The sequence below is a fragment of the Natrix helvetica genome, assembly GCF_964273705.1.
Source record: "Natrix helvetica genome assembly, chromosome: 4".
In the NCBI taxonomy this organism is placed as follows: Eukaryota; Metazoa; Chordata; class Lepidosauria; order Squamata; family Natricidae; genus Natrix; species Natrix helvetica.
Window position 1 is genome coordinate 19,057,180 of NC_138550.1, and position 21,605 is coordinate 19,078,784.

The following is a 21,605-nucleotide window of genomic DNA, read 5'->3' on the forward strand; positions in this document are numbered from 1 at the left end:
AGGTCTGATATCTATAGATGGTTTCTGCACGACACAGCTTCATTCTAATTTACATACTATTGCCCATTAAAAAACCACTGGGTTTTTTAATATAGACTGGGTCCTCATACCACTGACCATCGCGCCGATTCACCCAACGGTAGAAGAAGCGGCTGAAATGCTATTTTTGAATTCTTGGTAGAGTTATTTTTAAATATCTGGTAGATGTTGATTATAAACACCCAACCTTAAAACAAAGTGAACCTGATCTATATTTACAATATCTTTGTAGTTTTAATTGAATGCAGTCATTACTGCTGTTACCCTCTTCATAAGTTCAAGGCTAAAAGAGAGAGAGCCTTGTATATACATGCCTGACAATTTACAACCAGGGAAATGAGGACTTTACATTATATAAGAGAGTTGCAGAGTAGAAAGATTCTTCAGATTCTCCTCAGATTCCTAAGATTTCTTCTGCAAGGACACAGGTGCAACATGCACCAAGAACTATACTGATTGAGCATTTCTGCTTTTCCACTCATGCTGTTTTAACTGTGTGAGATACCCACTACTGCAAATGATGTCACATCTTCAGGATATATATTTAATTTTTCACTTGCTTAAACAAGCAAGGATTTAGCAAAATTAATTCTGTACCCCTAAAGGTAAAAACCACATCCTTAAGTAAATTCTATTGTGTAAATGAGAAGTCTGTTCAGATATCTATGTATAGTAAGAGAGTTGAAAAGTATTTATTATGATAGATTACTGCTAAAGGGAAAAAAACAGAAAAGGAAACAGGAAAGTTCTCAATACAAAATCAGCTGAGGTTTTCTGCTACAGACCAAGCATTACAGTATATACTCACAGATAAACCCGCTAAGGATAAGTTGAACCCAATTTTTGAGGGGATGCTTTTTTGGTGCCTACTGTAAATTCTCAGTTCATCTGCAAGTATACACAGTAAGTCTATTCATCCATATCCAACTATATGAAGTTTGCTTTGATTAAACCATAGGGTCTAATCCTAAGCACACAATCTAAAAACAGTCCACAATTCAGAGGTCTTGGTTCTAGGTGTCTTTATGATAAGGTGTCTGACACCATGAAACCCTGCTAAAACAATTCTAGAAGAACATAGTCAACACCTGGTGTTAATAAAAGTAGCATTTTGTTCTTTTACAACTTGAAAATCTGTACAATAATTACATGACAAAATAAACTACAAATTTAACATAGAACCTTCAAAGGCTCACTTAGAAAACCTCCATTAAGTTCTTTAGATCCAGGATGATTTTTGTTTCAGAAGTTGAATTTTGATGGATTACTCAATATAATCCTAAATATATTCTCCTCTTCATCAAGTTGAAGAACATCTGTGCTTGAATACAGCTGACATTTATTCATCATAATGCAATGATAATAAAAATTTATCCACATCCATTCCTGCAGGAAAGGCAATTGGTAATTTCTTCTGCTGAAAAAGAAAATAATATATATATATATATATTTATTTATGGCTAAAATCTCCATAGAACAGATCATTTAAGCTCCTATCTCCAGCAATGCCTATGTTCAAAAGCATCAAACTTTTTTCTTCTGATAGTAAGACTGCCTCATGCTCCATTTTTAAACTTCTGTAAGATGTATGCCAGGTAGCACATGGAACTATTCTTCGTAGGAGCCAACCGTAGGATCCCTTATGCCACGGGTGTCAAACTCGCTGTGTTACATTGCCGTCACGTGATGTTTTTCCCATTCAAGGAGCTGGGGTGGGTGTGGCCTGGGTGTGATGTATCCAGCTGTGGGCCGCCACTTCGACACCCTTGCCTTACAGATTCTAAAGTAATTGCAGTTTTAAGAATTAAGCTTCAGCCTTAAGCACTGTTGTCAGTATCATAAGCACTGTCAGTTTATTTAACAGCTGTTTCATACCAATTGATGATATATTATCACTATAAGTACTTATTCTATATCAAAATTATTGATATTTTCTAATTTTATATCTTTTAGGAAGAAGTTACTTTTAGTCCTGTCTTATTCAAATTCGTACCCTGAAAATGACCGAACTTAATAGATAGAAAAGAGATGTATGTCATAAATGGTGACAAAGACAAGAGGAGGCTTTTCTTCCCCTAAGTATAGGAATACAAGGAGGAATTGTAGGGAAGCTGTTCCTTGTCCCCATGTAGAATACACTGGAATATTTCCCATAATTGGCTGTTAAGGGATTAATTGAACCAATTTGGTGCAATGGTTAAGGCACTGGGCTAAAAACCAGAAGATCACGAATTCTAAACCTGCCTTAGGCATGAAGCCAATTGAATGACCTTGGTCTCACCCTAGGAAGAACGCAAGGACAAACCACTTCTAAAATGTGGTTCAAAATCACAGAAGGACAAAATGGGGGATTAACTGCTATTCTTCTATACGTAGTTCTCTGCCGGTCTAGAAATAAAGTCATGCTGTTAAATTTAAAAAAAACAGCTTACCTTTATCTTCTTTTTCTTTATGGGCAATGCAAAATTCTGAGCATCCTTTTTACTTGCAGTCCGGGAATTCTTTTCACAATCCACAGAGTCTTCCTGCTTTCTTTTTTTAGCTGCACTTCTTATAGACTTAAACTGTTGAGTATTGTCCTTCAGTGGAGTAGTTGTACTAGTCCTTGCAATAGCGGCGCGTGAAAGTATCATCAAAGTGTGGGCAGCCATGCTAACACTGTTTTCACTACCCGTTTCACTTGCTGGGCTACAAGCCGGCAGATCAGGAGTAGCTGGAGGAACCATGATCCTTGGTGTTGTACTATCTTCATTATACCTTTTACAGGTTGGGGTCCTTATATCAAAGGTATCGTCTGAATGTCTAGTACCTGAAGGTGTACGGGGTAGTGGCAGTTCCCCATTTTCAGGTAGCTTACTAGCGGGACTATGCCTTTGAATATCATACAGCATTTCCACAGCTTGCTTAGTTAAAGGACCGGTCAAGCTATTGACTTGACTGGGAGACTTTGTTTGCTCTTTTTTAAACTCCTTTGAGGGTAAAACGCCTGTGTTTTTATTGTTGGCATTTGGTTGAAGCCCCTGTTTTTTAGTTACTTCCTGAGCCAAGGAACAATTCTTCTCATGATGAAGACTTTGTTGGCTGTTGGATAAGGATGCCACCTCCTGAGTTTGTGGGACAAGATTCTTTTCTAATTCATTCTCCTTGTTCGCTGTCTGCTTTCTTAAAATATCCGATGCTAGTCCTGGACCCGGACATTTTTTCTCCAGTTGGCTTTCCTTTGCAGCCAAATTTTTGCTAGTAATATCTGGCTTACATAAAATTCTTGGCAGAGTTCTTTCACGTTCCCTCTTGCTAGGTTGAGTTTTTGTTGAGGAAAGCGGAGCATTAGAAGAGCTTTGACAGAACTTAGAATTCTCGTTCTTTTCTTTTTGTGATGCTTGGGTGGTATCAAAGCAAAGCACTCTTCTGTGACTGCCATTTTGTTTGGAACTTGGGCTTGTAGTATCAGCTGCCACCGTTTCTAGCTTCTTTTTCAAGTCCACACAAATATTCTTGTCTGTGTTTCCAATTCTGGAAAGAAAAAAAAAAGTATTTGGCAACTTTGCATGAAATTTCTATTTTAATTATTTTTGCTATCCAAAACCACTGCTCAGTGCTGAAATTGGTTTGAACTCAATCACCTCTAATAAATAGATTTAAGGATGATATAAAATGTTAAACTTTTTAAAATTGTTTTACTTTATTGAGATGAAGAGAAGAATGCATAAAAACATAAGTTGCTTAGATGTCTATGGAGATTCTCAATCACCCAGGTCATGGTTGTCCCAAAGTTGTTTTTGGGGACAACTCTGTTTCCCCCCCCCCTTTGAAAACGCTTTGTTTCTCATCCAAAAAGCTTCTTCAGTTCTGAAGTGAAACGTTTTCAAAGAAAAAAAAAATCCAAAGTCCTGTTGCCTTTTGAAAAGCATCTTTGGGTTATTTTGTTTAAGAATATTATTTTTATTTATTTCTCCTTTTAACTTTTACCTATATGTATTTGTATTTGTAGCATACACAAAAAACCAGTTAGAACTATCTCCTCAGAGTATGTGACAACACTAATTGAAAATGATTAGCATGAAGATCAGAACACTAGCCTGAAGTGATTTCAGATACCTTGGCTTATGGCCAATTCGTTCAGGGACTTTTCAGTTACAATGGTGCTGAAAAATGGACATAAACGAACCCTTGAAATTCTGGCCACTGAAGTAATCAATCATGTGATTGTGGTCTGGGCACTCAGGTTCCCAGCTCACAATTACAACATCCTGTGATCAAGATTTGTGATCTTCTCTGACTGCTTCCCATGAGAAAAAGAAATGGGAAAGCCCACAGGGAAAGTCATAAATTGCTCCCACCCACAGCAATGCTTTCCCACTTCCAGATCACTCAAATAAAGAAATATGTATGAATTGATGTTTGTCAGTAACTCCCAAGATTACATTCTGCAATTTTGTAAACCGAAACAATGGCTGCTGGTTGTAATGAAGATCAGCCAGTTTATACACTTCTCCATGTCCAGCAATATTACAAACTAAGAAATACCACACTGCATAACTGACCTCTGAACTCGAGAAACAGGTTCTGATCCATTGAACACTGGCTTTCCTAAACGATTAAGGCAAAATAAATATTTTTTACTAATAGCATTCAAGAAGCATTTAGTTTTAAACTAAGTCACAAAATATTTTAGGGTGTCTTTTTGAGTACAGAACCCACATTTTATTTCTCAAGGCACCTTTAAAAAATTGAAGTGCATATAAAAAAATTCACGAGGGTATGAGTCCTTACAGTCTTCCTTAATGACTTTCTCCTACTCTCTAACCTGACTGCTCTGAGGTAGTGAGAGACAAGAGCCTCTTGCAGATTTGAAGATGTGGATGAAACTGCGTGGGTTTCAAATAAGCTAAGGCCGAAGTAAAATAACTACTTGGAAAATAGTTGCAAATAATGCATGTGGCATGGTATAAATACTTGATAAGTCAATCACATAATTCTCAACATTTGGGCAGTCATATTTCAGTACCCAGGAAATTTCCCCAAAAGACGTGACATAGCTGGACATCACTGGCTACCTTGAATGCTTTCTGGGTGCAGAAGTAGAAAATACACGAGAGAGGATGAAAACAGCTAACTGCATAATTGAAACAAAGTTGGATTTCTTCAGGCAAGACTGCAGCTGCATATGGAGCTAAACATGTCAAGCCCTTGAGCAATACAATGCTCAGTCCAGAAGAACTTTTAAGACCAGCATTTGGTCCAGCAAAAGAAAAGCTTCTCCATCTATGTCTAGCTGCAAATCTACACTGAGAGTTGTTAATTTCCAGATATGCAGCACAATTCTCTGCTTTTGACAGTCGGTCTTATCAATCCCAAGCTGCCCTAAAACGTTGATTCAAGACTCCCTTGGATCAGTTAACAAAGAAACGAGATAGAACTGAGCATTGACTGCAGGCTGAGGAATCTTTAACCCAGGGGTGTCCAAACGTGGCAACTTTAAGACTTGTGGACTTCAATTCCCAGAATTCCCCAGCCAGCCGCTGGGGAATTCTGGGAGTTGAAGTCCACAAGTCTTAAAGTTGCCAAGTTTGGACACCCCTCCTTTAACCCAAACCTTTTCAGTAATAGTAAAGAGCCTGAAAAGACCGAGACAAGAGACAAGATGGAAATTTCATAAATGGCTCATTGACTACAGGATGGAACACAAGCTGCCCAGAACTGCTTTCTGAGATGTCATCTTCAGCAAATAGTAGAACTAATACAACCTTGTGCTGTTATGCCCTCTGCTTACCTCCTCCATTTGATTTACTTCTTGGCATCCTGTGAGATTTTGGAGGAAGAGGAAGCTTAGGAACACCTCCGCTGCTCAATGAAGTGTGGACCGGCATACGCAGAATCTTTAAAAAGTGAAAGGAATAGAAATCAAGTTTTCTAAAAGTATCTTTAGCTCAAAAAAATAAAATGAAATGAAAACAAGTGTTATTTTTCAAACACAGCATTTACCTGACAGGAAGGATCTGACAGTGCGTTTCCATTTTGCCCCATTATAGATACAGGAATCATTCCTACCATTCCTTGCAATACAGGCTGTATCGGAGAAGCAATTATAATTGCAGACCCTAAAAAATTAAGGTATCCATGTAAACTATATAATTTTATATTCCTCCGTCTCTTTTTTGCTCTCCTATGTAAAAGTCAGTGAAAATACTGAAGACAAATTTTGATAACTGAAGATATGTAAATTTAACCTAGTAACCTTAGAAGCTATATCTAAATAACTTTAAGCAGTCCAGAGAAAGGACAAGCTATGAGCAGCAAAAAAATGTATTGCCAACTAAATAAACTGACTTTAGTTTTGATGATGCTACAATGAATGGTTACAGCTCTAAAGACAAATCAACAGCAAATTACAACACTTCCTAAAAGTAGGCTCATAGTTTTTTTCCCACATGGAGCAAGTCTACCCCAGCTTTGCAGTCTTACAGAGGAAGTGTGACCCCCGCTGATGCAGTCAGATTGTTTAGCCATTTATATCAAATATGAAAAACATGGCAAAGCTGAGTATAAACAAGAAGTAAAAAATGGAGGTGTAAATGGACATGAACAAATGAATGAGATCCATTTGTACTGCCTCTTTGAGAAAAGCAGGGCTGGTATCATTTTTATTCCTTGTGAGGTTCTAGACTTCCTTTCATTTTGTTCTTCTATTCTCATCAAGTGCCTTTTACTAATTTCTGAAATATAAACTACACTGCACAGGTTTTACCTCCCCAAAACCTCTCCAAGGTCTTACATAATGATAATAACTACAATTATTATAGGCATGCAGAGAATTGGACAATCCAGGAATGGTTTGTTCTAGAGAATTCTAGGACAATCTGCTTCCTTTGGGATCGTCATGTTCCCAAGGGAGAGTTTCTCCAAACTAATTGCTTCAAGATATTTTAGATATGTAAAATGGCAAATGGGATCTTTTGGGATCAAACCACCTTAAAACCACTTCTAGTTCAGACTATTTGTTGAACTTCCATCTAAAAAATTACATGATCTGAAGGAGAACATTATATATATTTCTAATATAGTTTCCAACTCAATTTTTGCAAATCCAGCATTTATCACCTCCAGTAATGCTTAAAAGTTTGTGAATCATGTTGAATTTGCTAAGTTTCTGCATAAATATGACCTAAAATGTAATCTGTTCTCCACACAAGTGGAGAAAATCTCTATGGAGATTTTATCCATAAATCAACATTTGTTTTTTCAATACATAAATGAACAAGTATGTTTTTAATTCACTAAATTCAATTCTCTTTATCTAGTTTTAGGACTTCTATTGAAATCATGTTTTAGGTCATATTTATGCAGAAATATTAAACTTCAAAGAAGCTCACAAAGTTTAAGCATTACAGTATTTATACCAGATATATTATGCTGTATATGCTTTTTAGTCAAAAATACTATGTAACTCACAATTTTAAATATAAAATCTACTATTAGAATTTTTAAAAATATTGGAAGAATGCTGAAGAAAACTATCAATTTGTAAACAACTGAGCATTAGCTATCAAGAAATAGTAGAGATTAAAGGATTAGGCAAACCTTTACATATTGTTATTGTACTTTATTCTATTAAATCAGGATATGACTTTCAGCTTAAGTTTAGTGGCTGCAAAAACAAAAAAAGGAAGCCTGAGTGCTTGAATAGACTTCTCTTCTATGTAAGTCTTTCTGTGTGAATATATTATTGAATCTTCATGGTCCTTGATTTTGACCAAGTCAGAAAGTTAATTTCCATGACCCAACTTTGTTTTTTTTTTTCTTTATTAAAAATCCAATGGACACTGGTGTCATCATGCTAAATGATATGGAATCAAGGGTTCAAGAATTGCCAATAAAAGCCAATTCACTTACAGCAATTGGTTACAACTCATCCATGATTCAATCACCATCATGTAAATTTTGTCCATGTCATTTTTTAAAGTATCAGTCTCTATAATTTTATTTGACCGTTTTAAATTACCTTCAACCAACAGAACATTGAAATCCAACTGTTTTAAAATCCAAGCAAACATTTAGTTGTCCACAAATAATTACCCTGTGAAAAGTTTGGAGACATTGGTGGGTTCATGGCAAACAAACCGTTTGTCCTAGGAGGCGTCCTTAACTGTGGTGGCATTGGGACCTGTGATGCAAGAGAAGTGGAATTGCCCGGAAACATAACTAAATTTGATGGAGTAACATTAGTACTCAATGCTGTCGGCTCAGATATACAGGAGGCAATATAAACACTATTGGAGCTTCCAAAAGACGTGCTTGTGGCTGGCATCAGTTGAATAAATTCTCCATCTTTGGAAACGTTACTTGTGCCAGCAACTGAAAATACTGCACAATCTTCATTTTGTATGTTGAGGGAACTCACAACAGAATCTTGAGATCTGAGAACCAAAAGATTCTGTTCTATCAGAGCTGAATCTCCAAGCCTTTCAGAGTCTTCAGCTGTTATAGATTTAGATGTCCTTGCCATCTTGGATGGTGATTTAGCTGGAGAAGACAATATTATAGTTGGTACGTTTTCCCCTGTGATGCTGGAAACAGCATTGTTTAGTTCAGTGTCTGATGAAATGAATGGATCATCGCTTATAATAATATTTAAGGAAACAACATTAGAAGGTTCTGCACCAGTGCCTTGATTACTAGATGAAACACCCCCAGCAGCTTTGTTTCCTGGGCTTGTTTCACCTGCTGGATCTGGAAGTAGAGAATGACATTCACTGGATGTAGTGGGATTGGCCTCAATAGTTGTTTGTGTGGGTCTTTCATTATCAGAAGTTAAAAGTAAGCTCTCGGCATCTGCTTTTGTAGATGATGATGGTTCCTGCATTTCTACTTGTGTTATTTCAGTATCGTCCAATTTCTGTTTTCCATATTTTAAGCAAGGCTCTGGGTCTGTAGCTGGATCATCCGAATTAAGACAATTGGAAGTACCAACAACTTCAAGCTGGAGCTCTACTACATTTGGACTGGACGCTTCAACCACAAGTGTTGCAGAAGGTTCTGATTCCAACTTATTTGAGCCTTGACAATCAGAAGAACTTGGACTGTTTCGGTTGTGCTGGACAGATACAGGAAATACAGATTGGTTTGTGACCTGCTGTAAATTTTCAGCAATTTCTTTTGAATGGCTGCAATTCACATTAAGTTTGTTCACTGTTTCACTTTCATCAGATTTCAAGGGAGCAAGCACTTCTGCATCTGTTTTTTCACATAGCATATGATTTGGCAAAGAACAACACTCAGTTCTATCGGATAAAGCTGTTTGTGAAGTATCCAGCTGATTATACGGCAAATCAGGTAAGTTCTGAACACCTTGACATAATACATCCTTTTCAATTCTATAATTCCTTGTAGCTGTTCCTTGTTTGCTGTAAGAATCCAGATTGTGCTTAGTACCAGGAAACTGATTTTGCTCAGATTCAAAGGTAGATTTTGGCTTGATTTTTTGGTCGGGTGTCTCCATTTCAACTGATTCACTTTGATTTCTCATTTCAGAGCCTGAAGAAAATTCTCCAGATACTATAGTTTGTATCTTTATATGCTGTTCTAAAGTCAAATCATGTTCACTGCAACTAGTCTTTAGGACACATGCTTCTTTTGAATGATCATCTGTGTATGATAGACTCTCATGGGAATTATCATCTGCAACATAAAAATAAAATGAATTTAGTAAAAAAAAAAAGCAACCCAGATTTTAAATCGAATTATTAATCTTCTGTATATTTTTGTTTGGACAATGTTTCTTGACAGTTATTTTTAGCTTTCTGGGTTCTGATTTTTAATGACAGACTGAACTAGAATCTCTAAAGGATGAGCTCAATAATATCAGAATAAAAAATATCCCTGTCTACCTTTTTCAAAGGACATATTTTAGAACACAGTGTAAATCTGCATTACTCATTTACTGAATGCATTTGGAATATTGTATGCAGTTGTGTCATTGCATCTTAAAAAAGGATATAGTGGAACTGAAAAAGGCCCTTTCTGCAAGAAAGTCAAAGAATTGGTAACAAATAATTGCAGTTACATATGCATGAATAAATATAGTAACTAGATATAATGCATACAAAACTATACATTTGAAGCAAAGAAGAATTCTCTTTTGTCTCAAGGCAAATCAGAAATGGATTTCTTTCTTTCACTAATTATGGAAAGAGTGATATATAATCACTAAGGTCAACATTTTAGCAATGGCAGGTATTCTAAGCTGATTTATGGAGAAGAAAAAAAAGTATTAGACAGAAGTTGTCAGGCTATATAAAACAATCTTTAGGTTTTTAAAAGGAAGATAGAAACTTAATTGTAACTCAAATTTCAATTCATCAACTTGCAGCCTGACCTTATATGAATTTGCAAAAAGCTAATTCCATGTATTTCAAAAGGAATTAATATCCTTTGCACAATAAAGACATATTTAGCATATTATAATCATTATGAAATCTTCTAGACCCACAGATGGTATTCAATTTTATAATAGGCATATCATTACCCCAAATATCCATGATTGTATGTCTTGAAATCAATAATAGTCTTGTATGTCAAAGAAACCAGATACCGGAAGTATTTTAGAAATGCTTACCAAGTTCCTTAGTGCCAATATAGCTTTCAAGTGCTTTTAGGTTTTCTTCATCCACCAACATTGAATTATCTGTTCCATTCTGTGTAGGAATACCCTGAGAAACATTTCTACAATTCTTCGTTTTACCTATTTAAAATAAGAAAAAAGTCCTAACTTCAACATAAGGTGGAAGAATCCAAATCAATTCCCTAAAGGTTCATTTTTTGTCATCAACTTCACACTTGAAATCATTCTTTAGAAATTATGTCTGGCTCAAAATGAACAATATTTGTAGGGGGCCCAATCTAATTTATTTGATAATCTAAAACTCTTAAGTAAATTTGAACTGAAATCTTGATAGAACTATTTTGATAGGATGGAATGCAAAAACTACTTGTTTGTATGACAGAAATATCTAAATGACAAACAATAAAGAATAGCGTTTCAAATCTCCCCTAGTTATGTAATTTCTAGTAACATATGTTGGAATTCTACAATTGCAGTCAAAACACTTTTGAAAAATGCAGGATGGGAAAAACTGGGAAAGTATGAGAATCTGCATTGGAACTGTGAAAACATGTCATAATCATATGACAGGAAAACTATAGTATCATTTTAATGAAAGACTAGTAACTAAAGTTCTTGAGATATCAGTTTATATTTTCGGTTAAAATACAGTATACGGACACAAAGGGTTGATTTAGTCAAAGTGCAAGTCTTTCATACACTCAAATAGTTTTCTTCTCGGTCCCACTGAGTTCAATGCAGATGACTGGAAATATCTCACCATTGTAAAAACCCATGATATTTAAAGTGAAGAATAATCCGTACCAAAATCAAATATATCAAAGAGTCCTTGAAATGCTGGATCTGATTCTGTTTGCTCCAGAATCTCCTGGATCGCTTCTTCTGTCATGTGAATTTCACCTTGCTAGGGTGTAAAAATAATCAAATATCAGTTAAAACATATTAGTTTTCTTGATGTGAGCAAAACAATATTCTGAAAGCTGGTGCACAATAGGCTATCTATCAAATTGAAAGATTCACAGAAGTGCTGTTCTTTGTGGGCCTATCTTAATCAGAACTGAGAAAAGGAGGAAAAAGTAGGCAGACAAATGTACACCCTGCAGCTTAGCAATTTATGTAGCTCTTTGAGCAAAACCCTAATTTATTTGCTACTTATAAGACCCAAATACTGTATGTATTAAAATCAGATACTTACCTGAAGACCAAGTAATTCATCAATCGAAGACTCTTGTATTGTTGGACCACTTTCCACCTGTTTTGCTGTCTGAGACATATTGCCATCGCTGAGAAAAATGAGTAAATATTTAGTATATTTCAGAAATACTGTGACAATAAGCATCTTGAATAGTTTTTTTTTAAAAAAAATAAATCTATTACCTGCCCAAGAACTTATTAATATTTTCAGCTAGCTTCTCCTGAAGACATTTGCTGCTTAGAATTTTCTCTCTGGCATTTTCAATAATCAATTGCTAGGAAATAAATTCAAAGTAGTCCAAATTTATGTTTTCATAATGTTTACAAAAGAAAAATTAATCCTATCAGCATCCTAATAATCTCTCACCTCCGGTAGGTATACACTCCCATATACTGTATAATTTCTTAACTGGCACATCAAATATGACATTTGTGTAATGGTCAACTAAATCTTAAAAAGTAAGAAATTGTTTCCAATGTCATTAATTTTTCTACATAACTCTAAACTGTAGATGCAGTTCCTTAAAAAGGAAAAGACTTAATACTGTATTTGTAGCACACAGTCCTCAACGTACAACTGTTCATTTAGTGACTGTTCAAAGTTACAATGGCACTGGAAAAAGTGACTTATGACCATTTTTCACAGTTACAACCTTTTCAGCCATTCCCCATTATCATGTAATCAAAATTCAGATGCTTGGCAACTGGTTCATACTTATGACCATTGCAGCATCTCAGAGTCACATGATCCTCTTTTGTCATATTCCATCAAGCAGTCACTGAGGAAGCCAGATTTACTTAACAACCAAGTTACTAAATAATCAATTTAAGTGATTCACTTAATAATTGTGGCAAAAAATACTGTGAAATGGTTCAAAACTCACTTAACAAATGTCTCCCTTAACAATTGAAATTTTGGGTTCAACTGTGGTTGTAAGTCGAGGACTACCTATACCTACGCAACAATTTGGATTATGAAAGTAAACCCTGTAAACTCCCAACCATCTTCTGCCATAATATTCTTGCCATGCAGCTAATAAGAGCTTATTCAATTTGACCACAGCCTTGCATTGAAACTCTTAAGGACTAAAAATATTTGCACAAAATGCTATTAGAATCCCCACCCCCAAAGAAAGGTATAGTATTTCATGCTAACATGGAAAGTTTTAAAAGAGAAAAATCTCTGTACATCAAGTCATATATCAAACTGAGATAATCAAACCAAAAAAGGGGAGGAGGGTAAAAAAAAAAAAGAGAGAAATATGAAGTTTATTTTAAAAAAATACGACTTACGGGAAGGTCACCATCAATACGTTCTAGTTGCTCACTTACTTCTTCCATGGGCGAGCTTTCTTTTTCCACTAGAGGAGACTCTCGTAAGCTACAATTAGACAAATGTGGCCCTGATGCGTTACTTCTTTTCTTCTGGGAATCACTGAAATATTTTAATTATTGGATGGGAAGAACATGTTATTAAGGCTACAACTTCATGGCTTCTGCATTATCTTATTTATTCATGCTTCATGTTTTGTTCAACATTACATTAATATGTTTCAGATAAATCCAATGAATCCAGTGGAATTGTAATGGAATAGGATGCATAATTTGCAGTCCAGGTGGACAATGATAAAAAGCAAATGTGAGATGAAATAACTTAACCCAAATCATAAACATGTCAGTGGAAAGGAGATTAATATGAACCAAGGACCACGTACCTCTTCTCATTTTTCACACCTTTCCTTATGCACAAGATGTACATTCTGAATAGGCAACTTACGTTACACTATAAATATTTAAGCTGGAAATTGTTACCTTTTTCTTTTTCCTGGAGACAGTACACTTGAGTTAAGTTTTCGCTCTTGGAGTGCAGAAACCAAAGTGAGGGAATCACCCGCTTTTAAAAAAAAGCATTTAAGAACAAAATTATTTTAAGCATTTATTTGTTTAAGATGTTTAGGGTATCAATAATGAATCATCATTGTCAGTACTAAAAAAATGAGTGTGATACTGATTGGAAAAAACAGCACTCCCTTTTTGAAATTAATTTAAACATGGGATGTATAAATACCTAAATAAGAAGAAAACTATTTTGTGCTAGCTGAGAACACAGCAGTTTAATTTTCTATTGGAGAATGTAAGGCAGGGGTGTCAAACTCGATTACATTGAGGGCCGCATGAGGGTTGTGTTTGACCTTGGAGGGGACTGGTGGGCGTGGCCAGGTTGGGCATAGTCAGCTTGACGTCACTCGTGTTGAGGGCGCCTGTGGTGGTCCGAACACTCTGCCAGTGAAAACAGGCTCCCAAGCTCCGTTTTTGGCTGTGATGGATTCCTACAGAGCTCAAGACGGCCGCATATAGCCCTCCTGAGCTCCGTTTTCACTGGCAGAGGCACCGTAGGTAGGCCTTCATTGTTTCCAGGCCGGGCCCGTGGGCCAGTTCTAAGCACCCTGCAGGCCGGATCCAACTCCCAGGCCTTGAGTATGACACCCCTGATGTAGGTGGCATTATGGAACTTAAAGGACCAGAGAAGATGTAAGGAGGAGGATGAAGAGAGAACTAGAATGTTATTCTAAAGGCTAGTTGGTAAGATAGATCTAAACTAATCCAGTTGCTGAAGATTATTAGCATGCTAGCTTACTGGCCAATAATCCTAAAATGGATTAGACAGCATTATAGATATTTTTCCCGAAATGGTGGCAATTATCTGAAGCAGATCAGGACCCGCTGCAGAAAAAGAGAAGAATGAGGTAAAGAGATAGAGGAGATAAATAGAAGAATGCAGGGAGATAAACAGGAGAATGCAGGAAGAGATCAAGTGTATCCTTTTCTGATGATCTGAAATGATCATTTCTAAAGATGACAGAAAAAGTGAGATTTTCAGACACGCTAAAGGAAATGTTGGCTAGTTTCTTTAGGCTCTTCCTTAATTTTATATAGCAATGATTAGAGTATTTAGAAACAGAGGGGATCACATACAGTAAGCTAAGGGTGAAAATAATATTTTATTTTCAATGGAAACAGTGTTTTTATATTCCCTATATTTAGTGACAGAAAGGACATCCTATATGGTTATAGTCACATGGCTTTCTCAACAGTTTCCTTATAGTTTGTATCCACTATTCAAGAAAATGTTCAGCAAACTTACTATTAATTTGGCTTTCCTGAATTTGGGCCTGATGTGCAGGAGGATTCAATGTTGTCAAAACCAGACTTGAAGCTGGTTTAAGAACAACCTGTGTGGCTGTCATTGTAGTGGAAGTTAGTTGTCCTGGTTGAAAAACTGCAGGTGATGATCCTAAGTTAGAAGAGGCTGACTGTTGAAGGCACTTCTGCTTTTTCATATCTGCAATTGCACTTCTAGTGCGACCTTTAAGTAAATATTTTAAAAGAAACACAGAAACTTACATTATTTATTTGGTAAATTTATATGACTACCCATCTTATGTATATGACTATGAGCAAAGTATAATGTTTACAAATGCATAAATTATTAAACAAACATAATTAGATGCAACTAAATTAAATGTTTGATAATTTCAGGAGCCAACTAAGTTTTAGAGAGTCAGCTTTGGCATTGAAATAAAGTTGATTGTTTTTTGTTCTTTCACTCATCACTAATTTTGAGCCAGAAAGCATTTATTCATCTGTTGGCAAATATAACTGGCATTAAGGAATGCTGTCTTGATACATATTCCAGTTCAGGAATGTATGCCACATTCTAAGATTATATAATCTAAAATTAATGGAAATTTACTGACTTAATACATGGCATTTTTCTGGATCATTTCTAGATTGGCGTCATAGGTGTATCTCCTTCTATACCTTCTAATTATTTTTGTGGAAAGAAGTGGACAAAGTATGTTTGCTTGCTTATTTATTCATTAAATTCATGTCAACACAATCTCCAAGGATTATCTGTAGTAAACAGCAATAAAATATCTAAATATACAATATTAACATATCCACAGTAAGAATTTAATATTACATAACAATATGGAGCCATAAAGACCTTAGATACCTTTATCATGTCATTTAAATAGCTTAGATCATATCAATTATACCCAAATCCTTTTGGGAAAAGCTGTTTTAATCAACTTTTGGAAAGCTATAGGAGGGGGGGGGGGCTTCTGTAACTGCCAGAGGGAGGATCTAATTGCTATTATTGCAGAGGGGGGGAAGCATCTTCAGGCCTTACCATTCCTCAACTCATATATAGAAAACTAGAAAGCCTTTTCCAGAAAAATGGAAAAATATTTCATAGAAATAATAGAATAAAAGCTAGGGAGACTGTGCTGGTAAATAAATATCTAACATCTGGGTCTTGTATCCAATATCTATATTATATAGTCCAATATGAAGCAGCTACACTAGCATTCTTTGTTAGAACAATGTCAGTGAAATTAACGAGATTGATTTCTAAGTAATTATGATTTAAATGTATGAAAGGCTTTTAATAGTAAACTCAAGCCACATAAAATAGTTTCAAATACATACTCCGTTGATTAACAGAAAATCCAACTGAATTCTGCATGCTCCTGTAAAAATTGAATGTTTAGTTTGTTAAAATGTAACATATAAGTACATAAAAATTATATTTAGAATATTTATGTGACAACCACATGTAGAGAGATACATGCAAAAAAAAAGTTTTGGTTGATAGATTTCTTATTTATTTTATTTCAGTATCATATAGCATAGGAATCAGTTCCTGGCAGCAAGTACTATCCTGTGATCTTGAACTATCCTCAGATGGGAAAATGCTGAAATTGTGCAAAATTTAGGGCAATCTCACCAATGTAGGGGGAGGCCAAATTTGTATAATACTTTAGCAAGTACATGAACATTGTAAAAAATTGAAATTTTGAGTGATTTCAGTGAAGAGCATGAACTCTCATAAAGTGTGATCTCACAAAATTACAGTACAATCATTTAAAATGGGACATTTATTTTTTAAGGGCTATGGGAATTACAATCTTGCTGGTATCAAACAATTGACTGAGGACATCATATGGGTGTTCTGCAGTTATCAATATCTGTTTTAATTTGACACATTATATACACATTTATCTCATGGATTTTTTAAAAATGACACTTTAAAAACTTTTTTAAAAGCAGTTAAACTATTTTAACTAAGACCATAATAATTTACTGAAATGACAATGCTTATTAATTTAATTTAGTAGCTTTATACACCACTCCAGTTGTCAACTGAGTAGCTAGCATTCCTATCGTATATGAATATGATGGAAATAACAAATATAATCATCAATAAACAATATTAAAAATATTCATATACTGAACAATTATAATCTTGAATAAACATATATTCTTATACAAGTAAAATTCCTCTTGAATCACCTGAAAGTCCTGTTGAAATTGTCATGTTTTAATAATTTCTCTGAATCCCAATAGTGTTCTTTTAGTATTTGGATATTGTTTTATAAGATGAAGATTTTATAAAATATAATGGATAGCATCCAATTAATTTTTTTAATGCTAATGAAGCAACATTTGTCAGTAGTGCTCGAGAAGGGACAATTTCGCCTGTTCCTCACCACTGCACCCTTAACGAGAACCACACTGGTTTCATTCAACAAGTTAGGGTTGTCCATGGGACATCAATATGAAAAAACTGCAGTATCAAGAAAGCATGTGAAAACTGAATTCTCAATTAAAAGAATATAAGCAGAGTCAGATTTACAGACTATTTGCACTAAATTCAAATTACCTGATTTGAGAAAGTGTATAATCTAGCTTCTTCCATAAAGATGACATCATTGCTGGAACATCATTTGTTGTTTCTTGAAAAAAATTATATATACTTTTGTAAAAAATGTAAAAATATTGCAAGTGGAAAATCTGTAAATCAAGTTATTCAATCAATAAACTATATTTCTAATATCTAATTTATTTGATATTTGATCTCTATTTAATTATTTTTCACTTAATGTGATTGCTACTGAGGCGCTTTTCCTTTCTGCTGCTTAATGAGCAATGTCATTTAATTTTATTTTTCTAATTGATATGCTTTTTCCTATTTCATAACTACAGGTAGTCCTTGACTTCATTTAATAACTGCCTTGATTAGCAATGGAAATTCTGGTCCCAACTGTGGTCCAAAGTTAAGAGCTTATGTCTTTAAGTCATATTAAATTTATTTAAAGAACATGATTTCAATGCTTCCTATGATTCAATAAATACATACATTTAATTGTATAAGATCAACAATCTCTCAATATAGTCAAAGCAAACCAATGCTAGCAATAAAATGTGGCATGTATCTCCCAGTTTACTCACACCTACCTTTGGATTTCATGGCTATGTACTCATTCAATATGGTAATCAAGTTTTTTCCAAAGAGAGACTGAGAAGAGAAAAAACAATATTAAACTATATCATAAAACACTGCAAAAATGTCACTGCAAAAGTGTCAAGTAGCGACAGGCAGAATATATCAGCCACATGAAGCAGACCAGAAAATCAACTTCATATGAAAACTATAGCTATACCCTATTATAACAGAATCTTGGAAATCTGATTGTGCTACCCCTATTCTCTTTCCTATACTCCAATGAATCAGAAGGGCATTGTGAATTGCTTCTAAACATTATGTGCTTCCCAGGGGTTAAAATGTTTCATTCCTCTGCCTAAGTAATGGTTCTTGCATATTTGTCACAAGGTCATCTCCTTTACTCTCTACATGTGATATGGTAGGAATTTGAGGGAGGCCACTTTCAGGATTGGCCAATTCAATGGCAAGATTGCTCCCGTTTGCCAGACCTCAGCATCCATCCCTGATGTCATTGGGTCTTCACTGTCAAAATACTTCTTGGAACACTCAGGAAGAGCATCCCCCTAGAGATCTCTACAGCTGCCACCTTGCTCGTCTGCAAGAGATTCCTAAAAACATGACTTTTCTCCTAAGCCTTGGTTTATAGTGTTTGAATGTGTCCCTTTAAATTGGCAATGATATGGAACAAAGTTGCTTTGTTCCATCAGATAAATATTGTCTTCTTTGTGTCATTCTGGAGTTGGGAAGCCGATAGTGAATACATAAATTAGATTATACATTAATTATTCTAGACACGCTTGAAAAAATGTAACAAGATTTAAGACATTATAAAGAGAAATACTTTTTTCTGAAAATACATGCTACTTACTAGTAAACAGGCTGGTACAAAGCCTTCCCCTGTACAATGCTCTGCATATTCTTTTAAATCTGAACTTTCCAGTATAAATGCTCTGCATGTGACTAAAAGCTTTTCTTGTTGTAAATAACCTGAAAAGACAAGCATTTTTTTTTCTAATCTGTGCATCATTATGAAAAGAAAAAAAACTAACATTTGTTAATATCAAAGTATATGTTCTTGTTTTAGAGGCATTTATCTATCTGGAGTTGTAAATAAAAATGTATACATAATATTCCCCATGTTACTTCAAACAACACTTTCTGTGCATGATTGTATATGACTATCAGTTTTTATTAGTTTTGCCTTTCTCTCCCCCCCCCCCCCGTTCTTTCTACAATGTTTATGTTTATGTAGTTTTTAATCTACTATCACTGTATTTTATATTTTGTAAATAATTTCAAATGCCTTTGTATAGGAAGTAATAGTCAATATATTTAATAACTTGTGGTCTGTTTTCAGAAATACTCTCCTTTTAAATGTAAATAAATCTACTGCATTATTTAAGGTTGCACAATTAAAATGGAACACCTCACTTGATGGAAATGGATTCTGAATGATTCTGCATTTATGACAATTTATACAAAAACTACAGTAACATTTAAATAAACATGGATTATATTTTGTACACACATGCAGTGTTATATTTTCTGAAGGATGTGCATCATAGCATAAATTCTAATCTGTTCAAACAATTATTTGTAGCCTTTTTGATCATCTTTCTGCAAATCTTTCAACTTTGTGGACTGCCAACAGTGCCAAAAATATTACAAAAAGCATAGCCCAATAAATCCACAAATGGAATGTTCTAATTTAGCCATAAATACAAAACCTTTGTGGTGGGGTTAGTCTGCACTGATTAGACAAAAACATCAACAATATTGTACAATGCAAATATCCCAAAATATAAAGAAGTCATTTCAGCTATCCAGTTGCCTCTGTCCGATGTAAAAGCTTGCATCTACTATTTTATATATTGCCTTTAAATATCCAAGTGTCTGGTTCAATTACAAGTTATCAGCTCTTCAGTATTCAGAGACCTTCCACAAAAGCTTCAATAATTACAGGTAGTCCAAAAGTTACAACCACAACGGAGCTCAAAATTTACATTGCTACGTGAGAAATTTGTTCAATTAGTTTTGCCCCATTTTATGACTTTTTTTTTGCCCCATTTGTTAAGAGAATCAGTGCAATTCAGGGGTGGGTTTCAGCCAGCGTTACCACTGGTTCACTCGTGCCTCGACTTTGTGTGCGCACGCTGGATGCACAGTTCAATGGAAATTGTTCTGCGCATATGCAGAACTAAAAAAAAATGGCGGCGATTGGGGAACTGTTCGCTGCCAATTTCGCGCCCCAGGCCGGCATGCCACTACCGGTTCGGCCGAACTGGTAGGAACCTATCTCTGGTGCAATTGTTAAGTTAGTAACGCAGTTGTTAAGTGGGTCTTGCTTTCCCATTGACTTTGCTTGTCAGAAGGTGGCAAAAGGGGAGCACTTGATCCCGGGACACTGCAACCATCATCAATATGAACCAGTTGTCAAGCATCCATATTTTGATCATGCGACCATAGACCGCAACCATGATGTGAAAAATGGTCGCTTTTTTCAGTGCCATTCTAACTAATCAAAGAGAGAAGCAACTTCTGAGAACTAAGGAGAAATTTCCTGACAGAATAATTAATTAGGGGAACAACTTGCCTCTGGAAGTTGTGAATGCTCCAACACTGGAAGTTTTTAAGAAGATGTTGGATAACCATTTGTCTGTAGGGTTTCCTGCCTGAGCAGGGGTTGGACTAGAAGACCTCCAAGGTCCCTTCCAACTCTTGTTATTCTATTCGCACGTACAGTCACTAAATGAACTGTTGTAAATCGAGGTGTGTGTGTATTAAAAAGAACCAACTCCTCAAACTCAATCTGGTGAGGCACCAAACGACGCAAAACCTTGTCGTATTTTAAGGACCAGTCAAGTTTGGCAAGGAAAGCAGATCAACAACAGCCACACGGAGGGCGGGCTCCGGGGAAGAAGTTCAGGAGGGAGAAGAGCGCGAAACGTCAACGACCCTCGGGTGCGATTCTGAGCGGAAGGGCCTGGCCGCCTCGGAAAGCTTCCCCGTCTTTCCTTTGAAGAAGCGGCGGGAGGGGTCTCCCTTACAGACCTGCCAGTCCCACGCCGGCGCTGCTCGTCTTCCTACGACGCCCTGAACCCCCGAATCCTTGCACTCTATAGCCCGTTGTCCGAATGAACCCAGGCCGCGGGGCTCAGCCTTTCGTCCTGAGTGGATCGTGCGAACGATCCATAAAAGCGGGTCAACTGAATCAACCGGGTGAAAGAAAAGGGAAGAGGGCCGCGCCTTCTTCCTTCGGACCCCCGTCGCCCTTCGCGCTTACCTAGCACCAGACGGGCCACGTCAGACGGCAGTAACATGGTGAGGGGGGAAACGACAGGATTCTGTCTCCTCACCCGCCGGCGGGGCGAGAACGACCCCTCACCCCCACTTCCAGCACGGCGATTACGGCTTTCCCCCCCACCCCACCCTCCCCCGGTTTCTCAACTCGGGAAAGGC

At 36.1% G+C, this 21,605-nt stretch overlaps 1 protein-coding gene across 3 annotated transcripts; it reads right to left on the reverse strand.

Moving 5' to 3' along the window:
- Positions 1-707: 707 nt before the first annotated feature.
- On the reverse strand, positions 708-21,562 carry NPAT (nuclear protein, coactivator of histone transcription). 3 transcript variants are annotated; one of them, XM_081950027.1, is made up of 18 exons: positions 21,430-21,562; positions 19,015-19,133; positions 18,158-18,218; positions 17,583-17,655; positions 16,349-16,389; positions 15,000-15,221; positions 13,667-13,748; positions 13,187-13,289; positions 12,038-12,129; positions 11,856-11,943; positions 11,465-11,564; positions 10,655-10,780; positions 8,116-9,717; positions 6,025-6,140; positions 5,813-5,918; positions 4,584-4,629; positions 2,472-3,552; positions 708-1,456 (listed from the first exon to the last, which is right to left on the reverse strand). In XM_081950027.1, the coding sequence occupies exons 1-18, from the start codon at positions 21,464-21,466 to the stop codon at positions 1,379-1,381; spliced, it is 4,173 nt and encodes a 1,390-aa protein (XP_081806153.1). In that variant the 5' UTR covers positions 21,467-21,562; the 3' UTR covers positions 708-1,378. The 3 variants fall into 3 exon arrangements, with proteins under 3 accessions (XP_081806153.1, XP_081806152.1, XP_081806151.1); XM_081950026.1 differs by having other exon boundaries at positions 708-1,453; positions 13,148-13,289; XM_081950025.1 differs by having other exon boundaries at positions 13,148-13,289.
- Positions 21,563-21,605: the final 43 nt, after the last annotated feature.